This window comes from Euprymna scolopes, chromosome 36 (assembly GCF_053919585.1).
Source record: "Euprymna scolopes isolate OS-2025 chromosome 36, ASM5391958v1, whole genome shotgun sequence".
Lineage (NCBI taxonomy): Eukaryota > Metazoa > Mollusca > Cephalopoda > Sepiida > Sepiolidae > Euprymna > Euprymna scolopes.
The window spans coordinates 95281232-95303701 of NC_136517.1; the positions used below are offsets into that span (position 1 = coordinate 95281232).

Consider the following 22470-nt stretch of genomic DNA (forward strand, 5'->3'; position numbering starts at 1 on the left):
TACAATTTGATTGTCTTCAAGTCCAATGTAAACAAGTTCTTGATGAACCGTCCCCCTAAGTAATCAAATTTGCGAAATTTCCACCATTTATGATTACTATGCTATAATCCGATTTACTAATGTATACCCATGAACCATTATCCTCGAGTGGCCTCCGGGCATTGATAAGTGGTGACTCCTTTGGAAAAAAAAAAAGTTTAAAACTTTTTTATGTAAGGAAATTCTTTTTAATTTTTATGATAGAAGGAAAATATTGAATTCTGATCATTCGGACAACTAGTGTCATCTTGATATTTTCACATTTTTTTTTTTTTTTTTGTACACGGTGGTCACCACTTATCAAGGCCCGGAAGCCACTTAGGGATAAGGGTTATTGCAAGTACAGTCCGTTAGTGTGGAGATTTGATGAAGTGTTTACTTAAGAGGGCGGTTCATAAGGAATTTGTTTACGTTGGACGTGAAGACATCCAAGTTTCAGTCAGGTGGGAAGCAGGCAGACGGAACAGAGTTCCACAGGTGTGCAGTTCTAAGAAAGAAGCTTTGTTCATGGAATCCACGTTTTGATTTAGGCACAGATATAGAGTGGGGGAAATTTTTTACAGTGGATTCAGCTGGCTGATGTAAACTCTGACGTTCTTCAGGTGCATTTTTTTTCAAATTTGGGAAATTTTATGCTGAACTTATGGGAAACTTTCTTTATAGCCATCTTGCTTTCTTTTTTTTTTTTTTAAATTTTTCACTCCTCTCACACTCTTTATTCTCTCCCCTCTGTCACTCTTTCTTTATTATATTCGCCTCTCTCTTTATCTCCCTCCATCCTCTTTATCCTACCCTCTAACTCTTTATTCTTCCCCCTCTCTATTTATCCGTTTCCCTCACTCTATCCTTTCCTCCCTCTGTTTATCCTTCTATCCTTTCTCTTTATCCATCCCTCTCTCTATTCGTCCCCTCTCTTTTTATCCCTCCCCCTCTTTCTTTATATTCATCCTCTCTCTCTATTCTTCTTCTCTCTTTATCATTCTCTTTCTCTATCCTCCCTCTCTCTCTATCCCTCCTCCTCTCTCTATCCCTCCTCCTCTCTCTATCCCTCCTCTCTTTATCCCTCCTCCTCTCTCTTTATTCTTTCACCCTTTCACTTTATCCATCCCTCTCTCTATTTCTCCCCTCTCTTTATTCTTCTCTCTTTCTCTCTTCACCCTTTCTCTTTATCACTCTATATTTTCTCTTTATCCCTATCCCTTTCTCTCTCTTTATTCCTCCTCCTCTGTCTTTATTTCTCTTCCTCTCTTTAATTCCTCTCCTTCTTTATCTCTCTCCTTTTACTCTTCTGTCAGACATCCACCTGCTTTTAGCCCCCTCCTCTCTGTGTCCCTCTCTCTTTTGTTATTCATCCCTCTATTTTTTTTGTCCCCCTACCTTTTTCTTTGTCCCTCCTTTCTTTTTTTATCCCCTCTCTCTTTCTCAGTGCATTTTTCCTAGCTTCTTTTTTTTTTTTTTACATTGAATTCAAGAAACTGTAACGAAAATAGAAAATGTCAAGGGCAGGTTTTATTGATTTCTTTTTTGTCACGAATAATGATTTTCAACAAAAGTTCAATTTTCAAATCAGAAAATTTTTTTATTTGTTTTATTTTTATCGAAACACTTTTCATACAAATGTTTATTTTTCTTCTTCATGTGACAATCTTTATCGGATCTTTCTATTTTCTTTCTCACTATTTTATTTGTTTTGTATTCTCTGAATTTTCAGTAATCATTACTTTTGTCAACATAAATTATTTTAAAGCAAATATCATTAGAAAATTATTCAAAAACAATCTATTTAATTTTTATTCATTTCTGACCTATTTGCACTAAAACAATTTTAGGGTTTGTATTACTGTACACATAGATTCGAAAAAGTTGTCAAAACGACAAATATATAACAAATAAATGTTATCAAAGGCAAGATAAATTACTTTTCTACATAACTGGATAAGTTTTTAGTGTTTTTATTTAATCTAACATGTTTATTCAGCTCGAAAAAACATACAATGTTTACCGATGTATTGGAAAATTTTAAATGGCGCTGGACTCCCTGCTGAACACGGTAAGTTTGGGAAAAGGAGTTAAAAATAAAAGACTATACAAAATACTGTTAGAAACTTGCTCAATATGTGTTACCGTGACATAGGCTGACATATATCTTGCCTTTGATAACATTTATTTGTTATATATTTGTTCTTTTGACAACTTTTTCGAATCTATGTGTACAGCAATACAAACCCTAAAATTGTTTTAGTGCAAATAGATCAGAAATGAATAAAAATGAAATAGATTGTGGATTAGTTTATGTTGGTATTGGTAATGCTTAGTGAATGGTGTTGGTGGAATGTGTGTGAATAATAAAACGGTGCTACTGAAATGATGTCTTAAACGCGTCGTCGTCGTTTTGCAATGCGTAAAACTTGTTTTGTTTTTGTTTAGAACGTGAGACGCAGATGACTGCTGAAAAAGAGAAGAATGAAACTGAACAAAGAAGGCTCAATAAAATGGTGGAACAATTACAATCGGAATTGGAAGATACCAAGGTCAGTGGCAGGGAACAAAACAGCAAGGATAGATTGGTTCTGTTGATGGCGAGTTTGGAATGGTTTCCAGTTTTTTCTAGATTTCCTGTCAAAAAAAAACCCCAACCTTAAATTACAAATGTGACCAAATCCCCACCTGCACATTCCATTTGCTAACCTATATTTTGCTTAACCTACTGATTATCACGTTAAATATTGTTACGACTGCATGCTCATTTGATCTCATATCAACACATTTGTGGGTTAGTAAAAATCTAATATATAAACGGCTATATGTCTGTCGGTCTGTTTGTGTGTCTCCATATATTCAAACTTCATCTTCTCCGAAACTAAAAGTCACAGAGTGGTACTAGGGGCCTTAAATGATAGGACTTTTTACAGGCCATTCTTTTAATGGTTCTTTAACCAGTTACAATTGCTTTTAAAGGATCAAAATTGAAAAAAAATCGTTAAACATTTTGTACATTCGTCTTAGTTTATTTTAAATTTTTAATCAGTTCATATACGTGTCACGTTGGTACAGTGGTAACGTCACCAGCTTTGAATGCTGCAGTTTCGGTTTCGATTCTATCTGATGACATGTAAATACTTTTTTTTTTTTACTTTTGAAATCACGACTCTATGATAATATATGCAAAATCTGGACAAATTAAAATATCATATTTAAGCAACGCCCCCCCCCCTCCACCTCTTGCTAGTAATTTATAAAAATAAAAAAAAATAAAAATTTGGGTCAGCATTTTTTTCTTTTTCAACAAAATTTTTTATTATCATTATTCTCCCGTTTCAACACCAATTAAAAAATATCTCGTCATCATCTATCTCGCTTTTTTTCTCCAATCACATGCCGGCCGTAGCTAGCCATGTCTCGTCCATGCTTAAGTAGGAAACACGAACTCCAAGTTGGCATAAACTTTTACTCCTCATTCCTGGGTGTAAAGTATGGAAGTTGCTGAGTTTCACTCTCAAAAGCAAATAGCTGCTTCCGTATGTTGTTATATGATCCAAAATGGCAGATAACTCATCAGTACTTCCTGTATCAGGGGCAGATAACTCTTAGGTACTATTTCAACGCAGGAGTAGATAACTCTTTTACCTATACATTATTCTTAGTTGTTTGAGTGTTTTCTGCTGAACCAGAAGGGATGGCCATTAGTAATTGTACAGTTTAATCAAGACATTAAAAAATGAAAATATCGGAAAAAAAGTTATATTGTATGTATCCATTATGAAATGAAGTTCTCTGAAAAACATTTCACTTAATTTGATCGAGTAGCTTTTTTTTTTTTACAGTGAAAAAAAAAAGGTAACTATGTTTCGATTTTTCAAAAGAAAAGCTATTATTTAAGATGGGGGGGGGTAGGGTTAGACCAAGTTATTTCCCCGGGACGAGTTCTAAAAATCCAAACATGGCTACCTTCAGCATGCTGTCATGAAAAATTGTTTTTCCGCTGTACAAAAAAAACTACTTTTTTTTTTTACAAGGGTGTCACCACTTATCAAGGCCCAGAGGCCACTCGAGGATAAGGGTTAATAGGTATACATTAGTCATTGTGATTTTAGCATAGTAAACAGTGGGAATTTTGTAACTTGGATTACTTAGGGGGACGATTCAATTAGAACTTGTTCACATTGGACTTTTTTTTTTTTTTCATAGGTATCAACTCATTATCAAGGCCAAGAGGCCACTCAAGGATAAGGGTTAAAGAGTGTACAGTAGAAATTGGACAATATAGTAATCATTAGTAATGAAAATTTGTTAAATTTGATAACTTATATGGAACGGCTCATCAAGAACTTATTTACGTTAGACTTGAAGACAACCATATTGTAGTCAGCCGGAAAGCAGGAAAACGGAAGACAATTCCACAGGCGTGCAGTTCTAATAAAAAAGCTTTGTTCATGGAATCTACATTTAGGTTTAGGCACAGATAAAGAGTGGGGGGAATTATTTCAGTCCAAAACGGATACGTACAACATAATTTTTTTTTCGATATTTTAATTTTTTAACGTGTTGATTAAACTGTACAAGTACCAAACATTTTGATCGTCATGGGACAGTTTAAATGTTTCATTTCTATTTATACTTGATATTTTTTTGTTCTCACTTATAAACTTGAATTTCTCTCTTTTTTTTTTTCAATTGACATTGATAGCACATTTATACGACATGAATGTAAATAATTTCAGGAAAAATTGGTCGATGCGGAAGAAGGTCTTTTAGCTGCGGAACGGTTGAGTGAACAGATTGATCTCAAGGAAAATATCATCCACCAATTAAAAGCAGAAGGTAAGACACTAACCCAACGACACGATTCATACTAGTTAAAATCTATTATGCATTTGTAGGTGTGTAGATTTTTTGATTTTCACAAGATATTTCTATTTTTGACTAATCGTTATTTTATAGTTGTGCAGAATTCTGGTTTACATGAGAAATGAGAATGACAATGGCAAATTGGAACGGTCTCACGTCTAAATTTTTGGTGCTTGTCCAGAATTCCCCATTATATTAAAAAAAACAAAATAAAAGTATGTAGCATGTATATACATGTAATGGAAAGAAAATATTGTTCACCAAAAATCACAGAAATTGATCCAGTAATTTTATTTTCTAATAAGAAAATAAAATTTTGTGTGCAAACAGAGATGCCATTTTGAAAATAAAAGAAAGTAATCCCAAATAATTCAAACTTGCAATATTTTAGAAAAAAAAACCCTTATCTTTGTAAAAAAAAAAAAAAAAAAAAAAAGCCAGGGGGCATTGGAAAAAACTGAAATATGCTTAAAAATTATTTTCTTTATGAAAATAAAACTGCTTAATCAATTCATGTGATTTTTGGAATACGATATTTTTTTCTATCATGTACATTATATGGATTTTTCTTTTCTAAAAAAAATTTTTTTTTTTTTAATATAGGTGAATTCTGGACGAGCAGCAAACCATTTTTACTAACCAAACTTGCATGTTTCTATTTTAATTACGTATTTGTTTCAATAATTAACAGACATGCATGCGCGATATGGTTACTGATATTAGCTCTACTGTAATCATTTCCGATATATTTTTACATGATTTGATATTATTACTGAATTAATGACTGTGAATACACCTGAGTTCCTTTTCACAAGAATATTATTGGCTACTGTAAGCCGTAAATACAGATGGGTATAACAGCCTGGGACGAACAGCAAAAAATACACCCAAAATCTAAAACTTAAGCATATTACCAGTTATGATCACAAACATTTGTTCATAAAAGCGACTTCCTAGATTCTATTATTCGAGCATGTAGCCAAGACCACTCAGCTACTTCCTTTTCCATGACATATTAATTACTATCGCAGTTTATCTATACTATTAATAAAATTCTAAATGTTTATTTATGTGCATGTGTATATATACCAATAAAACTTTCAAACGGATGCACTGAATTGAAAAATTCTTTTTTTTCCTGAAAGGTGTGAGTCCTTAGATTGTTCTTATCTATATATACTTCGTAACGAACAACGCTGAGTCACACAAAAAGCCTGAAATAAGTTTTTTTGGGGCCATTTTGTGCAAAAGTTACCTGCCCATATCAACGGAATTTAGAACTGTCTGTATATAGTCGCGGTAACATCTTTCGATATATGGACAGGAGTTGTGGCACAATGGATTGTATGTCTGACTACGGATCAAAAGATTCCAGGTTCGAATCCTGGCAAGTTCGTAATAATTTTAACCATCGTTTTATCCAACGTTTACTCATTATCTTTTTAGTGATTTTGTTTTGTGAATATGGGAATTTCCCATACTCCGAGTTCAGAAGGTAAGCGTTGATAGTAAGACGATGTTAAGTGTACTCAATTTTGTGTTTGACTCGGCGTTGTGTGTGCCGACGTATCAAATATATAAAATAAGAGTCGTAAGTAAAAATCTATATAATATTCTGCTTGTTCCTACTTTAGTCAGTCTGTAGGTTTTGCTTTGAAAAAGGCCAAGAACAGATTTGGATGGTCAAACTGCTTCAAAAAAAAAAGGCCAAATTTGTGAAATTGTTCTTTTAAAAGGCCGATCTGACAACCCTGGACATGAATATGAGAGTGACCTCCCTTTACTTTAGCCTCATTTTCGAATATCATTATAGTAATTTCAATGTGCAGCGATTCTTAACCGAAGAAAGAAGTTAACAAAATGTTATGTAAAAAAGGGAATGTTCAAAATAAATAGAGAAAAAAAATGACATTATCTGCAAAGCAGTGTTGGATTGAAAGACTAAATTAAAGATTGTCTCTTACAATGTGATTTTATTATTTATATTGAACTATGTAACACAATATTACTTTCTAAGTATTTATTAGTATTTATTAATTTATCTCGTTTGGGCAAGTTCTATATTTAAAATACAGTGGACGTTATTTTCATAGAGACGTTAATGAACTCATATTTGCTTTGTGTTTTTTTGTCTAAAAAAAACTATTTTTGCATTATCCAGAAAAATATCAGTTTTATCAAAACATTTTTTCATTAAATATATTTCTAATTTCGTGGAAATTCCATGGATCTTGTTAGTTTGTATATATGTTGGTGGTATTGTCAAACAACAGTTTAAGCTGAACAGATATTAAACGATCATAGAGTTTATGTAATTCCAGGGCAATTGGAATTGAGAAATGTTCTGACAAAATAAATAATTATTTAATCTTTATAAATAAAACAGCAGATGTATATGTGTGTGTCTGTCTGTAAATATTTAACAAATAAACTCTTAAACTACTGGTTACATAACACTGAAAGTAACAGGAAATAGTATTCATACACCAAGGATGGTTTATAACGAGTAAAATCTTTGTTTGGATGGATATATAATGCGTACAAAAATATGTCAGCAAGTTGAAATGCAAAATGTTCATTTCATTCAAAACGTGGATTCCATGAACAAAGCTTCTTTCTTAGAACTGCACACCTGTGGAACTCTGTTCCATCTGCCTGCTTCCCACCTGACTACAACTTGGATGTCTTCAAGTCCAACGTTAACAAATTCCTAATGAACCACCCCCTTAAGTAAACACTTCATCAAATCTCCACACTAACATACTGTACTTGCAATAACCCTTATCCCTGAGTAGCTTCCGGGCCTTGATAAGTGGTAACCACCGTGTAAAAAAAAAAAAAAAAAAAAATCAACTTTCCGATATATTTCTATTACTTTTGCGCATATGCAAATTCATTCATAGTTTGAAGTGGCTTAATTTTAAACCTTTCTTATCTGTCTGTTGATATCTCAAATGGTAGGGAATGTGGTTGGAGCACTAAATGTTTTGGTTTCGATTCTAGCTGATAGCACCTAAGTTATGTTTTTTTTAAATTTAATTTTTTGAAATCAGTACTATATATTAGGTACAATATAATATTCAATAAAGAATTGTTTGTAATAATAAATACATAATCTGCATGAATTAAAATATATTTAAACATATTTTACGACCGGGCATGCTGGGCGCCCCCTCCCCTCTCCAGTAATAAATATTTAATATTATCTGCATATGTATATGTTTCATTTTAATGGAATCATCAGTATTGAAGATAATGGTCCACCAGTTGCATGATTTTTTAATATATCTGTATTAACAGATGACATATAAACAAATTCAGATCAAGCATTAAAAAAACAATGCTTATATTTTAGAGTTTCTGTTTTCTTCTGAGGAGTCCATGGAAGCAATTGTTTGATGTATGGATCATGTTTTTCCTTTATTGGGTATAAAACTGTTGAGGAATTTGTAGTAAAACTACTTGAACTAAATCTGGATTTTATCTTCTCTGTGTTGCTGGGTTCAAATCTACCAACCAGTAGCAATCATCACTTCCTGCACTGATAATTGCAGATGCATGGAACACTAGTATCTGTAGGTATAAAAATGATTGTTATTATTTATAATTATTAAACCCCTTTAAGAGTATAAAAGTTGAGCACTGTCTAAAAAATAAAAAACAAAAAAGGAATCAACTAGCGTTTATGCAATGTTCATGATTTCCATTCGTTCAAACCCTCTCATCTGTTTACTGTTGTGCCCAAATTTTGCATTTATAGGTGTTAAATTTCCCTTAATTCTCATGGCAATTAGTGGCCTGGAGATAACATTTTAGCAAATAGTCAAAGGTGACTTTGTAGCTTGGTTTGAATCTCTCGACCGGCAGGAATTGTTATCCTACACTGATGATTGCAAAAGCATGAAACACTAGTGTCATTAGGTATAAAAAATGATTATTATTATTTATAAATATATATATATTCTAAATTTGTCTTTACATAAGCAGTAATGTGTTGCTACACAGTCATGAGCCTATTTCGGACTTCTAGTATTTAATAACTAGAGACCTCTTCAGGTAACAACGCTTATATTGTGATGTTAAGAATTCCACTTTTCAATATAAGCGTCATTGCCTGAAGAGGTCTCTAGTTGTTAAACACTAGAAGACCGAAACATGCTCATGACTGTGTAACAACACATTACTGCTTATGTAAAGACAAATTGAAAGTGTAACTTGCTCTACCCAGGTATTGAGCACTTTTGTATTAACATCGTTATATTTCACTGGTTACCTTACCTTTGGAAAATAGCAACCTCAGGACAACCCTCCGAAAATTCCATTTATGAAATGTTAAACAAAATTCACAGTCCATATACAAATACAAAGAAACTTCAGTGTATGAGAGTCAGGTACGTCCTAAAACGGAATACTGTTGCCACATCTGGGCAGGAGCTGCTCAACGCACCCTATTTAGCCTTAACAGAGTTCATAACCAGCTTCAAAACTTAGTAGGTGATGCCGTTTTCTCTTCCCTACAACCTCTTTCTCACAAGAGACATCGCGAGCCTGTCTCTGCTCTATTATTATTTTCATAGCAAGTGCTCGACTGAACTCCAATCTATCATTACCCCTTGCAAACTTAAAAAAAAAAAACACTCGGCTAATTACAACCACTATATACAATTTCTCCCACTCTCTAACAATGCCTAAATCTAAGTGCAGATTCCATGAATAAAGTTTCTTTCCCAGAACTGCTCGCCTGTGGAACACTGTTCCGCTTCCCAGTTGAATATAACATGGTAGCTTTCAAATCCAATGTAAACAAATTCTACCCAGTTCACACTATTATCAATTACTACACTACCACCTTGCATTCATTAACCCTTATCCTCGAGTTGATAGAAATAGATACTCCCAGGGATGACCACATACAGGTTGCTTATCTTTCCAGTGAAAAGTTGCGTTATAGATGTGATCAGACTTGAACATGGCCCACCATGTGGTTAGCCTATCAGTGCATACACAACATTAAATTTTCATCATCGAACCAAATAATATAACAGTTTTAAACTCTCTCGCACACGTCCTTGATGAGGGTTGGGGGTCATATTCTCAGTGATCGCTGCTGAAAAACAAAATGGATTTATTTTGAAGACATGAAAATTCTTATTTTATTGTTGGAATCCTTTGAGATGAGTAATTTGTATATTTATTTGTTTGCCGACTGTTATCGCCATCTTCATCATTGTTTCATTGCCATGAACAACGATGAAGATGAGGATAACAGTCTACAAATAAATAAAAAAATATACAAATTAATCATCTCAAAGGATTCCAATAATAATATACCATTCGGTACGAACCCGGCGATGGAAGATCAGATAAGAACAAAAATCTTGGATTTATAAGACCAAAAAATCCAATCTTGATCATCCTTTGGCACCCGTGGCGCAGTGGATATAGGTGTTGAGTCTCTACGGTTCCAAGTGACATTGTCTGAAGATACCGGTTTCAATCCTACCTAAAGCTGATCAGAAGATAAGTTGGTCAAAATGTGGTGAGACGACAACAACTATGGAAGGCAGTAATTACTGAGGATAGACTCAGCATTTCTATCCCGTTACGGTTAACCACTTGACGAAGGTCAGAGGAATACTTGGTTGAAATGTTGTGGAATAACAACTATAAAGATGAGGATAATCGTCCACAAATAAATAAATATATAAAGGATTCCAATAAAAATAAATAATATGTAATTATTTTTTACTAAATGAAATGAGAAGAAAAATAATTTTAGAAGAGCAAAAGTTATACACATTATATTTAATTTATGAAACTCACAATGTCTGTCTGCCTCCATTTTTTTCAAAGTGCATCTCCTCCAAGACACAAGGTTGCAGAATGGTGCCAGATGGATCAAACAATCGCATTTTTGTGGACCGTTCTTTTTTATTAATGTTTGGACGATTAATTGGAATTGAAAAAATCGGAACTTTTTGGGGTATTGGAATCTGAAAAATTGAAACAACTACGAAGATGAGGATAACCGCCCGCAAAAAAAAACAAAAAAAAAACAAAAATTCTTGTTTTACATTTTTCCAGAACGATTCTATTCCCACAATTGTTACATTGTTTTCTTTGACGTTGTCATTGTTTCCCTTCCCTGTCTCCGCCTGGTGTGCCACACCCGAAATATTTGGGGGTGCTTGTATAATCTCAGCTGGTAAATAGGAGTGATTAAACGTCTCGACCTTATCAGCTGCGATTGAACTATCACCTTGCACTTTCATCTCGACCAACCTGACACATTGGCTGCTTCCTACCTGGATGGGAGCTGTCTCTTCTCCTTTCGACAATACTCCAACCCCATCCCATTCTTTTTTTTTTTCTTGCAGTTTTTCTTTTTATTTCATCAATTTTATTTTTTTTTTTATTTTTGTAAGTTCAATTCTTGTAGCAAATTAGATCATTTTTTTTTTAATATGAAAAAGTTTAATGTTTTGTTTCATATTCATCTGTTATTTCTACAAAATGTACTTTTTTTTAGTTTTTGCATTTAAAAATGATAAAACGTGAAATCATAAAGTGTGGGTATTCAATTTGAGAATTAATTAATGAAAAATTATTTCAAACTTGTGCATCACAGACTGGTCGGTGAGGGTTGAAGACATGCGTTGCATAGAATAATATAAGAATGATACGATGGATGTGTAATCATTTTTTTTTTTTCCCATCCTTTTAGAGGGTGGACACTAGTGTTTAATAATATATACAACAAATACTGACTCAATGGGTCACAGGTGTTTTAATTTGAATTATAAGTAAGAGAGAATAAGAGAGAAGGGGAAGCAGGAAGAGAGAAGGTTGGAGAAGCAGGGTAGGAAAAAGAGAGGCGAAAGCAGAGGAAAAAGAAAAGGGAGAAAAAGAGCAGGAAGGGAGGAAAAGGGAAGGGGAAAGGTGGAAGAAAAAGAGAGGGGAAAGGTAGAAGAAAGACAGGGGAAGAAGGAAGGTAAGAAAGAGTAGGGGAAAGATGGAGGGAGGTAGGAGAAAAAGAGGGGGCAAGTAGTAGAAAGAGAAGGGAGAAGAAGGGTAGGAAAAAAGATGGGAAAGTAGGAGAGAGGGAGAAAGAGAGCAGGAAGTAGAGGGTAGGGGAAAGGGGAAGGTAGAAGGAAGATGAGGGAAGGAGGAACGTAAGATAAAGAGTGGGGGAGAGATGGAGGAAGGTAGGTAAAAGAGAAGGGCCAAATAGGGGAAAGAGAGGGAGGGAAATGAGAAGGGAAGAAGGAGGGTAGGAAAAAAAGATAGGAAAGCAGGAGAAAGAGCAGTAAGGAGAGGGTAGGAGAAAAAGAGAGAGGAAAGGTGAAAACAGAGAGAAGGGAAGGGGAGAAGGTAGGAGAAAGAGAGAGGAGGAAAGGGAGCTTAGCCTTTGATCTTGTATCACATTTAAGGATGTTTCCTTTATTTTCCAATTGATTTCATGGGGAAAAATGATATAAGAATAGTACAATGGATGTGTAATGTGAGTTTTAAAGACAGGCTTAGATCTGATGACCTCAGAGGAAGATTAAATGTTGACTGTATAGCAAAAAGCGTGCAGAATAGGAGACTTTGTTGGAATGAGTTTTTGGATTAGTAGATGTAGAACAGTTAAGGTAGCAGGTCCAGTTCATAGGGAAAGTCCAAGGAAAACGTGTCAGGAAGTGATAAAAATAAACTTGAGAGAAATAAGGATAAAGATCTGACCAGAGGTTATTCTGGAAGTCAATTTCTTAAAACTGTCCAACACATGCCAGCATGTAAAATAGACGTCAAATCGAATATGACGATTTGCTCCAGTGGTGATTGTAAAACAGAAAAATAATGACGTGTGTATTTGTTCAGATTTCTTGACATGACTTCTACCTACAACCTTGGTTTTTTTTTTTCGAGACTATGATCAACAGGCATCTCCCGTGTTTGCAAAAATCAGCTTTCGTTCTTGTTAGCTCCTTACATCAAATGGCTTTATGCCTTGTCACAAGCGATTGTATGAACCTCTCGAAAATATGAGCCTATATATATAGGCTCATATTATTATTTTTAAAAATAATAAATAAATAAAAAATACGTCCAAATAAAAAATGGACGAATTTCTAAGAAAAACATCGGATCTCAGAGGCAGAGACGTTAACCTTAATATCGTTTAAAAAATCAACAACAAAACTATGCAAACAAATAAACGATAAAAAACTAAACAGTAAATGGTCTATGGCATCATAACATAATGGGTTAGGGCGCTGGATTGAAATAGAGCTCCGAAACACGCGTGTCTGTAGATTACTGTTTTTAAAAATAATATATATACACACACACGCACACCCTACCCTAAAGGAAAAAGGGAAAAAAAAAACACAGGCAGAAAGAGAGAGTGACTACAGCCGAGGTCAGCGGTTTGGACAAGCCCAATAAAAGAGTAATAAAAATTGAACATGCCAATGAATAATAGACACTTACACGCCTCCATCCCTTCGAAACACTTCAAATGAACTACGAAAATGCCATTTTTACATCTCCAACATATTTGAAAATAATTTCTGACGAGGACGCTTCACAGAACATCTGAAACGCGTAAAAACGATTTCAATGATTTAAAAACATAAACAGAATTCTCAATGAAAAACCAAGACACGGAATAATAAAATAATGTTAAAAAATACACATTGTTGGTGACTACCCCCTTATTTAAATATATATATATATATATATATTAGATAAGATTTTTCCAAATGTTTCATATATTAAAATCTATCAGCTAATGGCAATGTACATATATCAATAAGAAAAATAAGCCATGTAAATTTGACTCAAATATTAAGCAACATGATTGACATTTCGATAATCGAGCATTCATATATATATTTGCAAAAAACCAGAACAATAAGGAGAAAGATAAAATCATATTTGTATTTTTTCAAATATTGCAATTGTTTTGACATCAACCAGACAATTTTAAATTTTATCTCATTTAAAAATTTTCATGGTAAACATCTCATCGGATAAGTTGAAAAAAAATACAGGGTTAAAATGTATCTTAACAGATTTTTATTCTGTTATTCACTGTATTAAGCAGTGTGGATGGTCTCATTGTGCTTTTAACCCTTGTAATATATATATATATATATATATATATATAGAGAGAGAGAGAGAGAATTTTTTTAAAAGCCAAAAACAATGCGGAGAAAGACCGGAATCATGAAAGTAAAGAATTGATTCTGGTCTTTCTCCGCATTGTTTTTGGCTTTTAAAAAAATTCTATATATTTCTTTACCAACAATGCTTCAAGCAAACTACTACTTACTCTTTTATATATATATATATATATATTAAATTTATTTATACAAACATTGATGGCTACATATGTGCATACATGTTTCTGTAATGACCTGTGCTAGGGAGATTATGTCTTCAGACCACGAACTAGCACGGATGATTACAGAAACATATATGCACATATGTAGCCATCAATGTTTGTATAAATAAATTTAATATACCTACTCTGTTCACTAATTGAGCACTCTTTGGTAGACACATGTTGTTTCATTGGATGTACTTTTAGGAAACTAAACTCTACTGCCATAATATATATGAGGAGGGGTAGATAACTATTTTAAAAATAAATAAATAAATTAATAAAAATATCATTTGTTTACGTCCAAAATAAAAAATGGACAATTTATTAAAAAAAACAAAAACATCCGATCTTCAAGGTGAAGACGCTAACCTCAATATCGTTAAAAAAAAATCAACAACAAAAAACTATATATATATATATATATATATATTTAAATATTTTGAAAACTTTAGGTGTCGGGAAAATGATAAAATCATTTTTTATTTCTATTTGTTTTCAAAATATTCAGATTTCTATTCAAAACAAGTGTCTTCAAATAGTGTGCAACTATTTTCTTATTTCATATTCCTGCTCGAAACTGGAACGAATGCACACGTCAAAAATGTACGGCTAGTACTTTTAAATTTCTTCTCCAGGACTTTCTTCCTCTATAACAACAAAACGAAGAAAAAAACTACGAATTGATTAACTACCCTGACGAAGCTATTTTTAGCGAAATATTGGACTAGCAGTCCATCTATGAATTCTGACGAAGCTGGTCGGATCTCTCCTCATCTTCAGAGGATATCTTCCTAGCGGAAACAAAATGTAAATTCATTCTGTACGCACAGCAATAAATTTCCTATATACTGCTCTGGCTACACATTGAGCACTCTCATCCGGGGTTTTATATATATATATATATATATATATATATATATATATATATATATATGGAGAAGAAATTTAACAACAAAATTAAGGAAAATAAAATTACGAACTGACTAACTACCCTCCTGAAGCTATTTTTAGCGAAATATTAGACTTAAAACACCAACAAAAAGGACATAAAAATGATTTTATCATTTTCCTGACACCTAAGGTGTTCAAAATATTCAAATTTCTTCTCCAGAACTTTCTTTCTCTATAACAACAAAATAAAGGAAAAAAAACTACCTAACCCTAACCTCTTCCTCTATAACAACAAAATGAAGAAAAAAAACCAAAAAAAACTATGAACTGACTAAAATTTGATAATTTTGTAGCTTACTCTTTAAGTCAACCATTTTTGGCTTAAAACTCATTGGTATATGAAAATTTACTGAATTTCACGAACTCAGTATAATTACATATAAGTCTCTCTATATATAATGGCAACATTCTGTCTAATATGACGATCGCATTCTTCATCTTGTCTGATGCACTGCAGCATCTGCTGTGGCTACAGTTTGGAGCTGGAATTGGCTCTTCGGATGCAGGCCTAGGCGGGTGATAAGGAGACCTAAGTTTGTCCAGTTACCAGAATCCCCCTCTCGGCATTGCAGGCAAAGCCCTATGGAAAGGCAAGCCAATACGGTCAAAACCAGCATAGCTGTAGGAGTTGCCAGAAAGGTGTTGCAGTTTTTCACCATCCGCTTATCGGGACTCCAAACCAGATTTTATGTCAGAGTTTACTCTCTTAACGTTTGCCTGCAAAACACACACACGCGAGATGTTATATACACTCAAACGTTTTTATTATGCATACATGTAAAGACACTGCACAATATTTTATATATAAATGAGAGCCTACCATTTGATGGTTTTGAAACTTGACGTTGCATATGTAAATTTTAAAAAGGCTGATATACTGTTAATGAGATAGGCATTATACAACAAACAAAATCAATTTAAAAAAAAAAATTATTGTTAACTTTTGAATCTGTTTTAAAATCGGGAGAAAAGAAAATAATTGTATTTTGCTGAAAAGAAAAAATTAATTTGCTAAAAAAATGCTGTGGAGCTATTTGCTTATAGCTGGTGAAAATTTGAAAATAACGGAGATCCTCATTGTGCCTATGAAACCAAAATCCTTAGAAAGTTCATGTGTTGTTAAATAACTGTCCCTTAAGTAGGTAAGAGAAAATCCGAAAGCTCAGATGAAAGTCCTGTCTGTAAGGAAAGGAAAATAGTTCATATACGAAAAAATGTTTGTAACGTATCAGTCAGGTTGTGGGTAAGTAATTGCGTTGGTAGATATTATATTAAGTCCATGTGCATTCAGTGGTAGCCATGATGGATTCTTGTGTCTTCTTGTTGAACCTTACCAGGCAGCCCAGGGAACGAGATCTGTTGCATCCCAAGAAAGAAGTTTTGAGGTTGAAAGAAAAACTATGGAATAAGTCAGCTTGCTGTGATCTCCTGTCTGGAAAGAGAAAGAATCTAGCTGGCACTCCCTTTTATAAACTTCTGTTGTGTACTCAGTGTTGAAAACCAGAAAGGAAGTTAAATGATTGCACCAATCAGCATCAAGCTTAGAAATTAAGTACAGATTCAAAATTGTGAGCTGCTGTTGCTGTGTTTGTTTATAATTGCATTTTCTAATAGCAACACTACTGAAATTTAATCTGACTCTGTATGACAATGATTTATTAAATTTAAATGCTTTTTATTTCATCTCCAATATTAATTCTCTTTATGATTTACAAATTTCTAACCAAGATGTCTGCCGTCTTGTCCATTTTCTTGTTCAAGTTTTATCCGATGCCAATTTTTGTGTTAACAAAAGAATTTTTTTGGCTGTGGTTGTTTGGTTTCTTAATATCAGCTGGTAATCCTGAGCAAAAGAATCTCTCAGGCGGCTAGTTGGTATTGGGGAAACACAACCGTTAGGGACTCTGCCACTGACACCATTTCAGATGGTGTTGACGATGATTGATGACACTTTATTCTCCATCTTTTTATTTTGTTTTGTTTTCATGTCATAGGAAAGGAGACATTATCTTGCAGTATCTTTTTGATTTCATTAAAATTTAATTTTTTTTAATTTTTTTTTTTAACTTTTCAATACAATTTAACCAGCTAAAAATGATTTGAAATTTTAGAATTAAAAAAAAAAAAATTCTTTTAATTTTTTCAAATAGATTCCTTTTAATATTAACCATTTTATAAACATGTAGATTCCACGAACAAAGCTTCTTTCTTAGAACTGCACACCTATGGAACTCTCTTCTGTTTGCCTGCTTTCCAGCTGACTACAATTTGATTGACTTCAAGTCCAACGTAAACAAGTTCTTGATGAACCCTCCCCCATAAGTAATCCAATTTACAAAATTTGCACTACTTATGATTACTACGCTATAATCCCATTGACTAATGTATACTCATTAACCTTTATTCTCAAGTGGCCTCCGGGCCTTGATAAGTGGTGACTCCTATGTAAAAAAAAATGTTAGATATTATGGACGGGCAACGTTGGATGTCCAGGGTAGAGGTGTGAGTGACGGACAATTAAACTAGTAACACTGTTATGAGACTAGCAAAATATTTCAACAGCAAAAGAACGTCGTTAAAATAGAAATAATAAAAACAATAACACAAACGAATGTTTTCAGTTAAGACTGGAATTGTTAACATCAAACGAGTAGGTTATAATATAAACACAGGATTTTGAAAGGGTTCGTTAAATGACTCAAAGAAGTGGCACATAGCTTAACCCCCCCCCAAAAAAAAAACTAAACAAAAAAAACAACTAAACAAACAAAAAAAACAACTAAACAAAAAAACCCAAAAAAACAAAAAAAAAAGAACTAAACAAAAAAAACAACTAAACAAGAAAAAAAAAACCAAAAACAACTAAACAAAAAAAAACCCCAAAAAACAAAAAAAAAACAACTAAACAAAAAAAAACAAACAAACAACTAAACAGACCATAGAAATTAGCAGCATATGGAAACCTCTAATTGTAGGAAAAACAAAAATTTGTACAACACTGCCTTAAAATTAAAATTTCAACAATAAAAGGGAGATAATACCCTGTTGAACTTTATTAGAGTTGTCTCTCTTTGTCAACTATATATTTTTTTTCATACATATGAAACCATGGCAAAAAAAAACAAAAACCAACTCCAAGAATACGAAACCATCTATGGAGCCAGTAACTTTTTCCTTTCTTTTCCAAGATAACGACTAATATGCCTGACGAACTTGGAAAGCTACACCAACCGAAACTTCTCGCAAATAAAATGCAAGATGAAAACAATAGTCCGATTGAAACAAGTAATATAAACAATCAGCCCTCATCTAAAAAATTCCGAACTGAAATGAAATAAGTAGGTAATATAACACAACATTTCGGTTCATTAGTTCCCATCACATGTGAGTTTATATATGACCAGAGATTTGCAGTCGAGTCTTGGCCTTCGGACCGACTGGACACAAAATCAGGGGAAGAGGTGGCTGGTCACTTTTAATGCATCCAAAACCAAGCTTCTATCTTTACATCATCAACGCTCTGATCCCCATCTGGCATCAATTGAAATGGATGGCTCTCGTCTTGGGGAGGCTCCATGTTTTGACAAGCTTCTAGGTTTGACCTTTACTCCTGATCTGAAATGGAACACGTACATCAAATCTGTTGTCAGGGACACTGGGAAAATGGTGGGATCCTTCTACCACTCCAGAAGATATCTCACTACTAATGCAATTCTCTATCTGTATAAAAGCCAAGTACGTCCAAGGATGGAGTACTGCTGCCACATCTGGGCAGGAGCTGCTAAAAACAGCTTATCCTGCCTTGACAGAGTATAAAATAGACTTTGTGGTTTAGTGGGGGATGCCCTTTTCTCTTCCCTGCAACCTCTCTCCCACAGAAGAGACGTTGCGAGCCTGTCTTTATTTTATCGTTATTTCCATGACAGGTGCTCGTCTGAGCTCCAATCCCTCGTCCCCCCTCGCCAATCTTTCACGAGAAACACCCGTCTGGCTGAAACTACTGTCAATAATTTTCTCCACTCTTTATCTGTGCCTAAATCCAAACGTAGATTCCATGAGCAAAGCTTCTTTCTTAGAACTGCACGCCAGTGGAACTCTCTGCCGCTTGCCTGTTTCTCACCTGACTACAACTTGGACGTCTTCAAGTCCAACATAAACAAACTCCTGACAAACCGCCCCCTTAAGGAAGACACTCTATCAAAACCCCCAATACTAATGATTGCTACAATACTATCTCATTTATTACTGTACACGCAATAACCCTTATCCTTGAGTGGCCTTCGGGCCTTGATAAGTGATGACCCCCATGTAAAAAAAAAAAAAAAAAAAAAATCCACTTGATATTAGTTCAGGAAGGGGGTGGCATAAAGAATCAGACACCGATGCAATTGTGACTCTGACAGAATAATTGACGTCAATAAAAAATAAAAGCTTATAAAATTACCAAATTGTCCATCGGGTTGTTAAGAAGAAGAAGAAAAAGTATTCTCTATGTTGTATTTGTAAAATCCACACGAGATGTTATATACACTCAAACATTTTTATTATGCATACATGTAAAGACACTGCACAATATTTTATATATAAATGAGAGCCTGCCATTTGACGGTTATGAAACTTGACGTTGCATATGTAAATATTAAAAAAGCTGATATGCTGTTAACGAGATAGGCTGTATACAACATGCAAAATCAATTTAAAAAAAAATTTATTGTTAACGTTTGAATCTGTTTTAAAATCGGAAGTTTCCTTCCGATTTTAAAACAGATTCAAATGTTAACAATAATTGTATTTTGCTGAAAAAAAAAAATAATTTGCTAAAAAAAAACAAAAAAAATAGGTACTTTTATAGACGGAGACCCATATCAACCCAAATGTTTCCAATTAAGATTTATGCAACAGGCTAGAAATGGCGGAATTAAGAACTGAAATCTTTTTTAATCCTAACCTCCGTATTATTTAAATTCTTTGGACTACTGCTCTTATCTTGAGTGTTATTTGCACAACGTTTCAGTTGATGTAACCGCCAACCTTCTTCATGCGGGTAGTATGCTCTCGTTCCGAAAGCTATGACTGGATAGAAGACCTAAGAAATTCGCAATTGTATTTTTGCTCGCCCACACTGAGAATTGAACCTTCACCTTCAGAAGAATGTCATTTTTGCTACTGAATTTTTCAAGTACTCTTGAGTTCGACAGAATACATCTGAATAAGGTTGGAGGTTACATCAACTGAAACATTATGAAATCACACTCAAGATGAGAACAGTAGTCCAAAGAATCCAAATAATATGAATAACCAATCCTTATCTAAAAAGCAATCAGAAATGTATCGCTAACCTTACGCTAAACTAAGCTAATTTTGCAATTCTTTGCTTTAATGTCATCTGTCTTTTCATGTTTTTTTTTTTTTGCTTTTGAATTGTAAACTGCTTTGACCATTTCTGGTTTGTTCAATCAAATCTTTCCAATTGTGATTAACAAATGGCTAAGCCATCACCGAACAGTCAATTAGTATCAACATTAAATAAAATAAAACTTTTCTCAGTTTTTTTTTCTGACTTAAGGTTAATTATCCCTTCCTCTTCTCCCCCTCTGTTAAAAATGTGTTTTAAAAAATGGTTCTTCAAATTATTAACTTTATTTATTTTTTGAGGAAAGAAGGGGGATAAGTTTGTTTCATTTTTAACTCTAACTCAACCTGGTTTTCCATTCATATGCCTTAGTGGCAATTTTGACTAATTATCTATTCACTTCTGAGAAAACAAAATAGTTTGTCTCAAAGTTGTGTCAAGAAGCAGATGTTGATTTAAGAAGGAAAAATGGAACGAAATAAAATAAAACTTTCTTTTTTTACTTTTTTTCTTTTTAAATTGCAACACTTATTTTTAATTACTTTATTTTGTGGAATTCATTTTTTTTTTTACATTTTTTTAACACTTTTAATTTAATTTTTTTTTTTTAACACTTTTTCATTGCTTCTAGTGTAAGAACCATTCAGGTTAGTTTTTAAAGTTACAAGTGCATAAAAAGTATATGTGCTGCTTTGATAAATATTTTGATTACAATTGGTTGTTAGGGATTAGTTCCGTATATTGGTAGGGTTATTTTGAATAAAATAACAAAAATAAGTACTGCAAAATAATTAAAAATAAAAAATAAATATTTTGGAATAAAATAATAAAAAATAAATATTTTGGAATAAAATAAAAAAAAATAAATATTTTGGAATAAAATAATAAAAAATAAATATTTTGGAATAAAATAATAAAAAATAAATATTTTGGAATAAAATAATAAAAATAAGTGCAATAAGATAATTAATAATTATTAAAAATAAATATTCTGAATAAAATAATAAAAAATATAAAAAATAAGAGCTGCAAAATAATTAAAAATAAATAAATAAGAAAACTACATTTCGTTTTGTTTCCAATTTCTGGTTCAATGTTTTGATATCTTAAATGAACTTTGAGATGAACTATTTCGTTGATTCGAATCACAGAAGACAATTAGTCAAGATTACCTAGCCTTTTTTTTTTATTTTACATTTTTTTTTTTGAATCAGAAATTGCTTTGTCCATTTCCAATTTGTTCTATAAAGTCACAATCAAAAGCATTCAAGTCGATATGGGTCTCCATCTATAGAAGCATAAAAAAAGTTAAAAAAAAAAAAAAAAAAAACCCTAAAAAATTTGATGTCAAATTTTATAACATTTTCTTGCATGCTTTCAGTGTAACATTAATCAAATCTATTTTTTTTCTTCCATCTAAAATATTGCTTTTCTGTTTTTCTTCCGAATCGCAAGAGGCTGACATTTATTTTGCATGTTTTCTCCGTGATCTTTGTATAATCTCAGCTAGTAATTATGAGTAGTTTCGATAGTCTCAAGTTACTAGCCAAGATTATACAAATGTCTGACTAAACAGCATCGAATCGACACGTCGACTTGCACAACAAGTTGGATGCTTCACGCACGCATGTAACCCCTGACCATTGTTGAACTCTTTTATTTTCCTTATAAATGCATCTTGACTAACTCACATTCTTTTTTATTCTAAAAATGATAGCAAATATGATACCTGGCGCATGATGTGTCATTCACTCTGAGTTGAGCCAGATACCTCCGAAGGTGGAAGTTTCTAGAAAATATTTAATTTACAAGCGGTCTTCACTTGTATGTATGTGTCCTGTTCAGGGGAGATGACAGCAATGATGATGATGATGTTGGTTTTGCAATTTTTTTTTTCTTTGCAGAC

The 22470-nt window shown here is 33.1% G+C and overlaps 1 protein-coding gene across 4 annotated transcripts in view; it reads left to right on the forward strand.

Moving 5' to 3' along the window:
- LOC145260690 (thyroid receptor-interacting protein 11-like) overlaps positions 1-22470 on the forward strand; it is a 183818-nt gene that overhangs the window by 148209 nt on the left and 13139 nt on the right. For all 4 annotated transcript variants that reach the window (XM_080119089.1, XM_080119091.1, XM_080119090.1 and 1 more), the window contains 2 exons: positions 2467-2570; positions 4761-4860. In XM_080119089.1, the coding sequence (XP_079975215.1) occupies positions 2467-2570; positions 4761-4860 (204 nt within the window). The remainder of the gene's footprint in view (positions 1-2466; positions 2571-4760; positions 4861-22470) is intronic.